The 12168-nt window shown below is 49.6% G+C and overlaps 1 protein-coding gene across 2 annotated transcripts; it reads left to right on the plus strand.

Moving 5' to 3' along the window:
• The first annotated feature begins 322 nt into the window (after positions 1-322).
• LOC120699630 (dolabradiene synthase KSL4, chloroplastic-like) lies at positions 323-3765 on the plus strand. Of its 2 annotated transcripts, none has more exons than XM_039983641.1 (3): positions 323-1046; positions 1143-1553; positions 2511-2932. In XM_039983641.1, the coding sequence occupies exons 1-3, from the start codon at positions 512-514 to the stop codon at positions 2633-2635; spliced, it is 1071 nt and encodes a 356-aa protein (XP_039839575.1). In that variant the 5' UTR covers positions 323-511; the 3' UTR covers positions 2636-2932. The 2 variants fall into 2 exon arrangements, with proteins under 2 accessions (XP_039839575.1, XP_039839577.1); XM_039983643.1 differs by lacking the exon at positions 2511-2932 and adding an exon at positions 3135-3765 and having other exon boundaries at positions 324-1046.
• Positions 3766-12168: the final 8403 nt, after the last annotated feature.

The following is a 12168-nucleotide window of genomic DNA, read 5'->3' on the forward strand; positions in this document are numbered from 1 at the left end:
CGAAACCGACTTCTCGAAGAAACATGCACTCGTTGGTTGATCGTTGTGTTAGTGCAAGGAGAGGACCAAAAGGAAGATTGAGCTAGGCCGACCAGCCTTGACCAGGCCGGCCGGCCCCCTAAGGAGCGTCCACAGCAAATACGGTGAAAATTCAGCAAAAATCATAGGCCGGCTAGCCTAGGGGAGGCCGATTGACCTCATTTTGTAGTCACTCGAGCTCATATTTGCGTGGAAGTTAAGTTAATTGACATACCTACCCACAATAATGCATGCAATCACTTCAGTATGTACCGTCCTTGGCGAGCCGAGTTGTTGGCCACAGGTACTAGCTGAAAAAATAAACAAACGACGCGACCACCACTGCCCGTCATCTTTCGCAATTTTCTCTCCTCGCCACCGTCCTCGCGGCTCTTTAAATAATTAAACAATAAAACGACGTAGCGTCCTCGCCGTCCTCGAAGCATCAACCTCTGCTGCGTAGTCTGAACTTCTAGCGAGAGCTGTGCGTGCAATGGCGGCCATGACGCCGTTGGGGCTCGCCCTCGCCGCGCCTCAGCATCTCGCCCTCTTTGGGCACCGGGCCACCGCTGCTCCTCGTCGACCTCGATCGGGAGTCGGGCGGGCGCCGCCGCAGAGCAACCGCTGTCGCCTCAAGCCGCAGCTGGCGGTGCAGCCGCGCGCGCGGCGGACCGGCTCGGCCGCCGCAAGACGCGGCGGCGCCGCAGGAGTGCTGGAGCGGGTAACTAAGCAGGAGGACAAGACGGCGGTGATCAGAGAGCGGCTCCTGAGCGCCGAGGCGCCGCCGCCGTCGGCGTACGACACGGCGTGGGTCGCGATGGTGCCGGCGCCAGCTCGGGCGGGGTCCCCGCCGGCGCCGCAGTACCCGGGGTGCGTGGACTGGGTCCTGCAGAGCCAGCGACGGGACGACGGGTCGTGGGGGCCCGGCGGCGATGACCCCTCGCTGCGCAAGGACGCGCTCTTGTCCACACTCGCGTGCGTGCTCGCGCTCGCGACGTGGGGCGTCGGCGGCGATGCCGTCGCGAGAGGTATCCGTCTATATCCGATCCCTTTCCCGCCGGCCGCCGGCGATGACGTCGTCGTTGTCGTCTTAATATAACACGCCGCCGCCGCCGTTGCTCCAGGGCTGAGTTTCATCGGGCGCAACTGGTCCAGCGTGACGGACGGCAGCCGCAACGACGACGCGCCGGCCGGGTTCGACGTCATCTTCCCCGGCATGGTCGCGCGGGCCATCGGCATGGGGCTGGAGATCCCCCTGGTCCGCCAAGCCGACGTCGACGCCGTCCTGCGGCTGCGCGACGTCGAGCTCGACAGCATGGCTGCTGCTTCTGGAGGTGGCCAAGATGCTTTCATGGCCTACGTGGGAGAAGGCTTGGGGGACTTGCTGGACTGGGACCAGGCGGCCGCGGCGTACCAAAGGAAGAACGGGTCCTTCTTCGACTCGCCGGCCACGACGGCCGCCGCCGCGATCCACAGCCACAACGGCCGAGCGCTCGACTACTTGGACTCCGTTGTCGCCAAGTTCGGCAGCTCAGGTGCAAATTAAATGTCTCGGAAAAAGGTCCAGTTTATTTATTTATTTTGCGAGGAAGCAAAAAAATTCAGTTTACACAATTAACATAAAAATATAATTTCCAACCTTCAACTATAAAATTAGATAACGAGGATACATCGTTGAAACGGGCAAATTTGAACTTGAATAGTTCGAAAGATGGCTTCCATTTTATTAAAATTAAAAATAAGCGTCTACTTGTCTACTGATTGATATTCATTATCTGTCACTCACCAATTTTCACCCCCAAAATAACCTCTCTGCTGGGAGGAGCTGTTCGGTTAGGGTCTAGGGGAGAAATGGAGTCGGAGAAACAACATGTAAAGGCTAAACGGGCGAGCAGAAAACACAAGCCCACAGGCAGACCCAAAACAGGCGCACAATAGGTGTCGATGTGGAAATTTAATCAGTAATTAACAATGAACCTATCGGCTAATGTTCTGAATAGTTACACAAAATGATATCGGCCATTTAGTCTGATGCGTCAACATGATCATCGCCTATAAAGCCCATTATCATAGGACAGCTAGAATTAAAAACAAACTCAATCATAAAGAAACACATATAGATTGGTGAACCCAATTACCATCACCATTAGTCAGATCAGACCGAACCGAGACAATGCTAACAACCAGGGCGACAAAATAAACAAAATTTACGCCGACGAATCTAATTATAACAGAGTTTAGTCATAACTCGTGACGGTGGTCAACTAAGATAGTTGATTAACAACTCGAGCCATAACACCTTGAATCAAACCAATGAGTCTAGCTTAATCACGTCAATGAAAGATCAAACCTAACCGAGATAGTCTCAGATGATGAAACTAAGCCAAACGAATGGGCCAATAAGATTGACTATGACATGGTACAGGATTTGATCATTTAATTATAAAAATGAAGATCGCTAAACCGATTTTCTAAAAAAATGTTGGTGACAGGGGCGAATACCATGGATACTCCAATCACAGTTATTGGAGCGCTAAGCACAGGGTTAACCCCCCAATCTGTGCAACTGGCCCAACCAGGACACCACACGGCCGCAGCTGGCCAGCAGCGGGCCTAGGCACAAGGCACATGGTATCTCGCCCCACCCCACAGGGGAGGGCTCCACCTCGCTCGACCCCTAGGGGGAAGGGCCCGCCTCGCCCGCCTCGAGGACAAGGGGCGCTCGGAGTCCCATTGCGCAGAAGGTCGCATCGGGAGTCAAAACTATGGTGCAGGAGTAAGGATGGATTCGGATGTTTATTCGAATGTTAGATTTTTAGTCATTTTTCTTCGATTATAGACAAATAAAATATAGAATTTACTATGTAAATTCATAGCCTTGTATTTAACATTGATCTTATAAAGATTCATAAAAACTAAACCTCAAATTTATCATATATATTCTCAAATAATAGATATAAAAATTCGAATATGGATCGGATACGGATTCGAATCTTTTTTCACATTTTATTCTTATGTGTAATAATATGCTTGATAATATAAAAAAAAATTAGCATAAAATTTTAAATATATCTATTTTAAAATATCAAATTTGTTCTAAAAATTCGGATGTCTAGATTCATCATTATGCAGGGGTAGGCGATGGCCCAACTGGACATGACCCGCGGAGGTGACTGGCCATAACGGCAAGCTCCCACCGCCCGGCGCGTCGAGGCTTACTGCCTATTCTGTCAGTGCACATGTCGCCCACCACGATGGGGTCTGCGCCACCCGACAAGTGGGGGGGGGGGGGGGGGGGCTTGTCCTGTCAGAGCCTGCTACGCGCGATGCGTCGGGGCACCACGATCGGAGCGCACGTCGCCCACCGCACCAGGGGACGGCATTCGGACATCCCCGACATCATCTGTGGGGCCAAGGGGGCCCGTGGACGAAGGAGAAAGGCAGCTGGATCTTGGACTCTCTCTCGTGTAAATCCACCCTACTCCACGTTTTTCAGCATTAGGATCAGCACTAAAAGCATGGTCTAGAAAAGCATTCGTGTTGTGCACCCAATCCTGAGAATGACAACCATTGTCATTCCATCCATTGTACATCCAACTATGGTCAGCTACTGACATAGTGCTAGAAATAAACCCCTGTCCAAGATCTATGAAAAAAAGTGGATCGCAAACACATCACAAACACAGCACACAACAGAAACAAACTATTATTCTGTCCCTGTTCAATGTAATTTATCAAAGAGAATCATTAACAATTATTCTAACATTTCTTCTAACTATCACAAAAAGATTCGAAGCAAATCCATGAGCCCATGAACTGATGTTTGATTAAAATGCTAAAATTAAAAGAACTGAAGCAAAGATGCAGCGAGTATGTTCCTGAAAAATCTATTTGTTGCACAACACATTCAACCAGTCAAGTCCAAACTACTTCAGAGAAGAAAAGATTTAGTGGTAATCAAACATCAGTTCATCATGAGGGCAGAAACTCGAGCAACATGCCTATACCTCCTCCGATGTGGGTTCAGCCGGTGCTTCAACCTCGTCCCCTCCCTTGTCGCCAGTGTAGACTGCAGCTCCCCTTCCTGGTCGGCAGGGTGGGCGGTCCGTCCCCTTTCTTGTCGGCGTCGCAGGCTGCTCCTCTCCTCCTAGTGGGACACAGGCCGCCGCGGTCTCGAGCAGCCCGGGAGGAATTGGTGAGGCGCAAGAGAGAAAGGGCGAGTCCTGGGTACAGGAGGATGGGCGAGGCGTGGGCGCAGGAGGAAGAGGCGAGAGGGAGGGACGGCAGCAGGAAAAGGGGCGGCCGCAGGAGACGGGCGGGAGGGGGGCGGCGCCCTCCATCATCCATGTACCACAAGAGCCTCGTGCAGCTTATGATCACAGGTGCGCCTGCACTCGAGAAGATGACCGTGGAGTTGATCAAGGACCCATTGTCGAAGGGGCAGAATGGCAGCGAGGACCCTGGCTTCAACATGCCTAGCAAAGGGCAATGGGCTCCTCCTGTGGTTGGACGGTCTCTGGGGCATGGCAATGTCACAATCTATGAGTGGGAAGCTGAGGTCAAAAGGGAAGAAGATAGAGAGGATTTAGACAGTCTTGCTTTGTCCAGGTTATAGTTCTTCTTTTTTTTTGGTTGGGGTCACACTTTTGTTTTAGTTGTTCAGATGAGTCGGTGATGGCAAGCAAAGTCATGTGTAATTCCATAGTAAGTTTTCTCGCAAGAACAGTGCGTGCTGAGGTATTTATTAGTGATAATACATTTCGTTAAGCAGAGTTAATACATCATCACAAATTCCATATATAATTCAAGAACCTGAATTCCTGAGGTGTAGCCTAGCGCCATAACTTTTCGCATGGTTTCCTTCCAGATTTTTTTTATATGACACTTAGGGCCTCCGATCCAAATTATAAGACACCCCAAGAATCTTGGAGAGTCAAAGCAATCTCAAGTTTGACCAAGATTATAGAGAGAAATATAAAGATTTATGATATCAAATTGATGTACTATGAAAATATAACTAATAAAGAATCTAATTGTACTTATTCTATTATATAAATTTGGTCAAACATAAAAAAATTTGACTCTCCAAGATTGTTGGAATGTCTTATAATTTGGAACGGAGGAAGTACCCAGTTTTGTCTTCACTCTCCTCTCTTCTACTCTTGAGAGATTGGCCTCCATCTCTCCATCTTTGACAAGATTAAGCCTCTCGGGTGAGTTCAGGTTCTTGATATGGGGATTTTAGGGGGTTAGAATTGATGATTGGGATATGGGATTTGAGAATTGTCAGCTTCCGAGGAAAGACTAGGGGGAGGAAGGTCGGCAATGCGGTGGTGTGTGATGCATACCCCCCCCCCCCCCCCCACCACACACACACCCATCCCATGAAGAGCATAATCCTTCTTTTTTTAGACATACTAATGTTATTGTCAAATGACCATAATTACCCTTATTAATTCTCTTAGTCCCATGATTTGGGCATAGAAGGTGTCCAATTTCCACAAAGTTAGTTAAAGCGTGTATATAGTTAATTTCTAAAAGAGGTAGTTATTGTTAGGATTGCACTTTTGTTGGATTTTTTTCATCATATCATAATTGCATTTTTTATGGGATGGAGGAAGTATGTGAGGAAGTATGTGTATGCATTGTGCTTCACATCAAAAAAGATTATCAGTCAGACTTTGCACCGTAGTTTAGATATTTGCCTTGAAACCGTATGAGATATGTATTCTCAAGACAAATTTTAAGATGTCTTTTCAATATCTTATTGATTGAGATCATTTTTGTTGCAGCGTCCGTACATTCTTATACTTGAAACTTGAACCCTCAAGTATTTTAGGATCTATAAACATCTTCTCGTTGTTGGATCTAGATGCAGCTAATAACAACCTCTCGTCGTCATCCAAAAGCCCCTCAAGAAATGGATCATTTGGTTAGTTTTATTTTTCATTTTCTTTTCTTCATTTGTCTTTGTACTTCTTTTTTTTTGAACTTCAATACATTGTCAATCAGTAGGATCACAACCTTCTTATTTCATCCAAGAAAACATTGAGACTGCCATAAACACCCACATATTGTGCTACATCTGTGAACCAAGCAATCAATATACTACTCTCTTGTGGAACAAATCAAGGACGAGATGCCATCAAATCACCCGGACGAAAAATCAATTTGAAAATGTGGCTTTGCAACATTCCAAAATCCAACCTCCAACGCTTCCAATCACCTGTATCCTACGTTTCCGCTGCGAGCGTTGGTGCATGCAGCCATCGGCGGCGGCGCCGTCATTGGCGCCGTCCACGCCGCCGCTCAACTTTGACAGCCCCAGCAAGATCGTCGGGCTCAACTACGACGACGGCCATGTCCTGCACGCCCGGGCCTTCCGGTTCGCCGTCACGACCAACCCTTTCGGCGCCGGCGCCGGCCTCAAGGACACGGAGGACGGCCGCCGGCTCATCGCGGCCGTGGACGTCGCCCTCGCGAGGCGCGCCAGCAGCGGCGGCGACGTGGAGGAGCTCGAGATCAACTTCGTCTACAGCTCCCCCAGGAACAGGTACATCGACATGGCGTCCGGCGGGCAGTACCTGTTCCGGCACCGCCACGCCGCCGGCGTCACGTCGGCCCACGTCGCCGCCTGGCTGCGCTTCGGCGAGCGCCGGGTAACCCGGCGCTTCACGCTCGCCGTGCCCGTGCTGCCGCGGCGCGTGAAGAAGACGCCGGCTGCGGCGGCGGCGCCGCCTGCTGAGACTGAGAGGAAGCTCTACGCCGAGATGCCGGCCTCGGCGAGATCCGAGACGATGAGCCTCACCCTGGGCAACGCCGCCCTCGCCGTCCATGCCGCCAGCGCCGGCGCCTTCCACGCGCTCGCCGACCTCCTGCTCAGCCACGCGCGCATCGTGCCGGCCAGCGCCGACGAGCGCAACCTCGGCCGCCTGCTGTCCGCCGCCTGCTGCCCGCGGCTGCGGCGCCTCCGGCTCGAGCACATCGCCGGGCTCGCCGCGCTCCGCCTGCACGCCGCCGCCGCGCTCGAGGAGCTCCGGCTTGACCACGTCCGCGACATGGCGGCGCTGGAGCTCGACGCGCCGGGTCTCCGGGCGCTGCACGTCGCCGGCTGCTACAGGATGGCGTCCGACGACGCGGCGGTGACCATCTCGGCGCCGAGGCTGGAGACGCTGGCGTGCGCGGACGCGTGCCGCCAGGACCGCCTGCGTCTCGACGGCGCGGCGACCGTCCGGCGCCTGGACAAGATCTTCCTCTGGTCGCACGGCCGCCCCGGCGTCTACAGCAACGCCGGCGCCGTGTGGCTCCTGCAGCATTGCACCGCCGCCAACAACCTCGGCGTGCACTTATCACCACCCGTGGTGTGTACATCATGGATGCATTTACTTTTAACTTCTATATTTTTTAAATATATTAGCTTTTCCTACTACAACAATATAGTTTTTTTCCCAAGCAATTTGGAGTAGGCTAGAGATGAAATCCGAAAGAAATAAATTCAAGGTTCAGGCACATTGATAGCTAGTCTCCAAGCACTCCTATCCAAAGCTATCTTTTTAGATATATTCTAATACTTAAGGTCTCTTTTAACCGACTCGTCACACATTAGTTTAGGTCTACCTCTACCCCTCTTTACATTATCGACCCGCTCAAGAACTCCATTACGCACCGGCGCCTCAGGAGGCCTTCGTTGAACATGTCCAAACCATCTCAGCTGATACTGGGTAAGTTGCTACTCAATTGATGCCACCCCAACCCTATCCCGAATAACTTCGTTCCGGACTCTATTCCTCCTTGTGTGCCCGCAAAACCACCGCAACATCCGCATCTCTGCTACATTCAGTTGCTGGACATGTCACCTTTTTGTAGGCCAATATTAAGCACCGTATAACATCGCCGGACGAATTGTTGTCCTATAGAATTTGCTTTTTAGCTTTTGTGGCACCCTCTTGTCACAAAGGATGCCAGAAGCTTGCCACCATTTCAACCAGCCAGCTGAAATTCTATGCCTAACATATTCATCAATGTTGCCATCCTTTTGTAGCACCGATCCTAAATACCGAAAAGTATCCTTCTGGACCACCACTTGCCCGTCTAGACTAACGTCTCCCCCGTCATGCCTAGTCGCGTTGAAATCGCACATCATGTACTTGGTCTTGGTCCTACTAAATCTGAACTCTTTCGACTCTAACGTGCGTCTCCACAGCTCTAACTTCCTATTAACCCCCGCCCTACTCTCGTCAACTAGCACCACATCATCAGCAAAGAGCATACACCAAGTGATCTCACCTTGTATATCCCTTGTGACCTCATCCATCACTAAAGCAAATAAATAAGGGCTCAATGCTGACCCCTGGTGTAGGCCTATATTAATAGAAAAGTCAGTGGTGTTGCCATCACATGTCCGGACAAACGTCATCGCATCCTTGTACATATCCTTAATGAGGGTAATGTACTTAATTGGGACTTTGTGCTTCTCCAAGGCTCACCACATGACATTTTTTGGTACTTTGTCATATGTCTTCTCAAGGTCAATGAAGACCATGTGCAAGTCCTTCTTCTGCTCCCTATATCTCTCCATCAATTGTCGTATTAAGAAAATCGCCTCCATGGTTGACCTTCCAAGCATGAATCCAAATTGGTTTTGGGTCACACTTGTCACTCTTCTTAGGCGATGCTCGATAACCCTCTCCCAAAGCTTCATCGTATGGCTCATTAGCTTAATCCCACGGTAGTTAGTACAAACTTTGAACATCGCCCTTGTTTTTTGAAGATAGATACTAATATACTTCTCCTCCATTCTTTCGGCATCTTGTTTGACCGAAAAATGAGATTAAAAAGCTTAGTTAACCATACTATTGCTCTATCTCCTAGGCATCTCCACACCTCAATGGGGATACCATCAGGGTCCATCGCTTTACCTCCCTTCATCCTCTTCAAAGCCTCCCCGGTCTCTACCTCCTGAATTCTCCTCACAAAATATCTGTTGGGATCATCAAAAGAGTCATCTAACTCAAGGGTAGAGCCCTCACTCTCCCCATTAAACAACTTGTCGAAGTACTCTCTCCATCTATCCATGATCTCCTCATCCTTCACTAGCAGTCGATCTTTTCCATCCTTAATGCATTTGATTTGGTTGATGTCCCTTGTCTTCCGCTCGCGGATCCTAGCCATCCTATAAATGTCCTTCTCCCCTTCTTTCATGCCTAGCCGCTGATACAGGTCATCATACGCCTTACCCTTTGCTAACTCACAGCTCGCTTTGCAACCCTCTTCGCTAATTTATAGCCCTCGATGTTGGCTGCACTCTTGTCAAGGTGGAGGCGCTTGAAACACTCCTCCTTCTCCTTAATAGCCCTTTGCACCTCGTCGTTCCACCACCAGGTGTCTTTCCCCTCCTGTTTGCCTTCCCTACTCACGCCAAACACCTCTGAGGCCACCTTCCGAACACACATTGCCATCTTTAGCCACATGTCATCTGCGTCTTCTCCTTCTTCCCAAGGCCCCTCACCTAGCATCCTTTGCTTAAACGCTTGTGCCGCTTCCCCTCTAAAGCTTCCACCACTTTGTTCTCGCAATCTTGGCACGTTTGTCCCGGTGGACACGTACCCGAAGACGAAAGTCCGCCACCACAAGCTTGTGTTGAGGGACAACACACTCCCCAGGTATCAACTTATAATCTAAGTAATCATGTCTATCCTCCCTCCTAGTAAGGATAAAGTCGATTTGGCTCGAGTGTTGTCCACTACGAAACGTCACAAGATGGGATTCCCTCTTCTTAAACACGGTATTCGCTATCAACAAGTTGTAGGCTAACACGAAGTTCAACACATCCTCCCCCTCTTGACTCCTGCTACCGTACCAAAAACCCCCGTGCACTCGCTCGAACCCTACATTAGTCGCACCCATATGGCTGTTGAGATCTCCTCCTATGAAGAGTTTCTCGCTGGTAGGCACGGTACTAACCATGCTATCTAGATCTTTCCAGAACTGCATCTTGGTGCTCTCACTAAGGCCTACCTGAGGGGCATAGGCACTGATCACATTCAAAACCGAATCTCCAACTACCAACCGGATTAGGATAATCCGGTCGCCTTGCCTTCTAACCTCTACGACTCCATCCTTAAGACTCCTATCAATCAAGATGCCTATATTATTCCTACCCGGAGTTGCTCCCGTGTACCAAAGCTTGAAGCCAGTATCCTCATCCTCCGCCTTCTGGCCCTTCCATTTAGTCTCCTGAACGCATAGAATATTTACACACCTCCTAATTGCTGCATCAACTAGCTCTCGCAACTTACCCGTTAGGGACCCTACGTTCCAGCTACCTATACAAATCCTAGTTGGCTCGGCTAGCTTCCTTACCCTTCGCACCCGTCGAGGGAAGTGCGAAGACCCTTGCTCATTTTTCACTACACCCGAGCGTAGATGTAGCGCGCCATTCAGGTGACGACCCGACCCTTGCTCACTTATCATCGTACCCAGGTCACGATACGACGCGCCCTTGGGGGGATGGCGACCCGGCCCTTGCCCATTTATCACCACGGGTTCCGGTGTAGCGCGTCGCTAAGAGGGTTACGCCCCAACGAGTTTCTTGTGGGTTTCAAATCCATTAGAGTGGCTATTTTTTATGCTGGTTTGCCAAAAACTAACGCAACCCTCCTCTTTTATCCGGGCTTGGGACCGGCTATGCTGAGACGACTCAGAAGAGAGAGTCTTCCAATCAGCATAGGCGGAGTTCAAGAAAAAACTTATTTTTCAAGAAAAAACTTTTCCTACGTATTCAAGAAAAAACTTATTTTTCAATCTGAAACCACATTAAAACATTTTCAACATCAAAACATTTTCATGTAGAATCTAGGACAATTACTCTAGCACTTCTCCATGTGTAAAACCAGTTTCAAGAATGCCTTGAAACAAGATTTACCCACTAGTACTGTAGTTTTTCCTTTTGTTGTTATGCAACCAAACCATTTACTGTCATAGCCAACTAATATTCATGTCACATTCCGTCACACCAACAAACATGCCTTTGAATCTTTCTCCTCACGCCTTAAATGAGGACCTGAAGGCGAAGAATTGGACGGCTATGGAGGAGATGATGAGCTCCGTGCCACACCTCCCCAACGTCACCAGCTTGACCATAGATGCGCAGTGGCAGCACCTCGAAGCAAGCATTGCCAAGCTCATTGCAAAATACAGTAGGCTGGAGAGCCTTTCGATCGACATCTCCCGGGCGGTGAGTCCAATAATCCTCGCAAGAATTTGCCAAACCCGCAGCAAAAATGTTTCCTTTTGTCTGAGCGGAGATCAGCATTTGCAGTGCGATCCGTGCTCCAATCCTCATTGCTTCTGCCACCGGGAAGGCGGCTGGGATGAGCAGGCGATCTCTCTGGATCACCTCCGGGAGGGGAAGATCACCGGCCTGCGGCCGTCGGATGACCATCTAAGCCTCGTGCGGCGTGTGATCGCGAGCTCGCCGGGGCTTGAGAGGATGACGGTGGAGCTGTACATTGGCAAGGAGATAGACTGCAGCAGCATCCCTTGCAATAGAGGGCACTGGGCTCCTTGTGCTAGTGGACAGTCATCGAGAAGGGTCTGTTGCAAAGCGTATGAATGGACACCAGGTAATGTTCAAGGGACAGGAGGACAGGTAGTGGTGTACCCAGAAAAACCAAGTGTTCATTCTTTGCTGCTTTGCTCGAAAACTAGTTGTGTGCTTCCACGTAAACGGAGCAATCAAGACTTGTAACCTTCACCTGTTGGAGGTCTGTGTGTTTTTGTGTCAACACAGAAAGTCATATTTTGTCCATGTTTTAGGTTCTGAGTTTCAATCTAGTGAGTAATAATAGAGTGTGGTATTATTTAGCTGTTACCTTTAAACTTCTCTTGGAGTTCTGAATAGATGAAGAGGAGAAGCAAGTCACATGTACAAGTTCATTGTGCTTGTTGCCTTTTTTTCTTTTTCTTTTTTGAAAGAAATTGCATTTTTTTCAGAACGGTAACAGTAATTTTGGTGTTGTTTGTTATTCCCAGCAACTCTCTGACGGGCTTTGAGGTTCTACAAGGACTGCTGTAGAGAAACCGTTTCCCCTTGAGGCCACGGTTCCGGAACCGTTGCTTCGGTGGCTGCTTCGTGCTAAAAACAAAAAC

The sequence above is a fragment of the Panicum virgatum genome, chromosome 3K (assembly GCF_016808335.1).
Source record: "Panicum virgatum strain AP13 chromosome 3K, P.virgatum_v5, whole genome shotgun sequence".
Lineage (NCBI taxonomy): Eukaryota > Viridiplantae > Streptophyta > Magnoliopsida > Poales > Poaceae > Panicum > Panicum virgatum.

Coding starts and splice junctions, on each gene's coding strand:
- LOC120699630 (XM_039983641.1), top strand. CDS start 512: ATGGCGGCCATGACGCCGTTGGGGCTCGCCCTCGCCGCGCCTCAGCAT. Junction 1,047..1,142: donor CGGCGATGCCGTCGCGAGAG/GTATCCGTCTAT, acceptor CCGTTGCTCCAG/GGCTGAGTTTCATCGGGCGC. Junction 1,554..2,510: donor CGCCAAGTTCGGCAGCTCAG/GTGCAAATTAAA, acceptor TGTTGGTGACAG/GGGCGAATACCATGGATACT.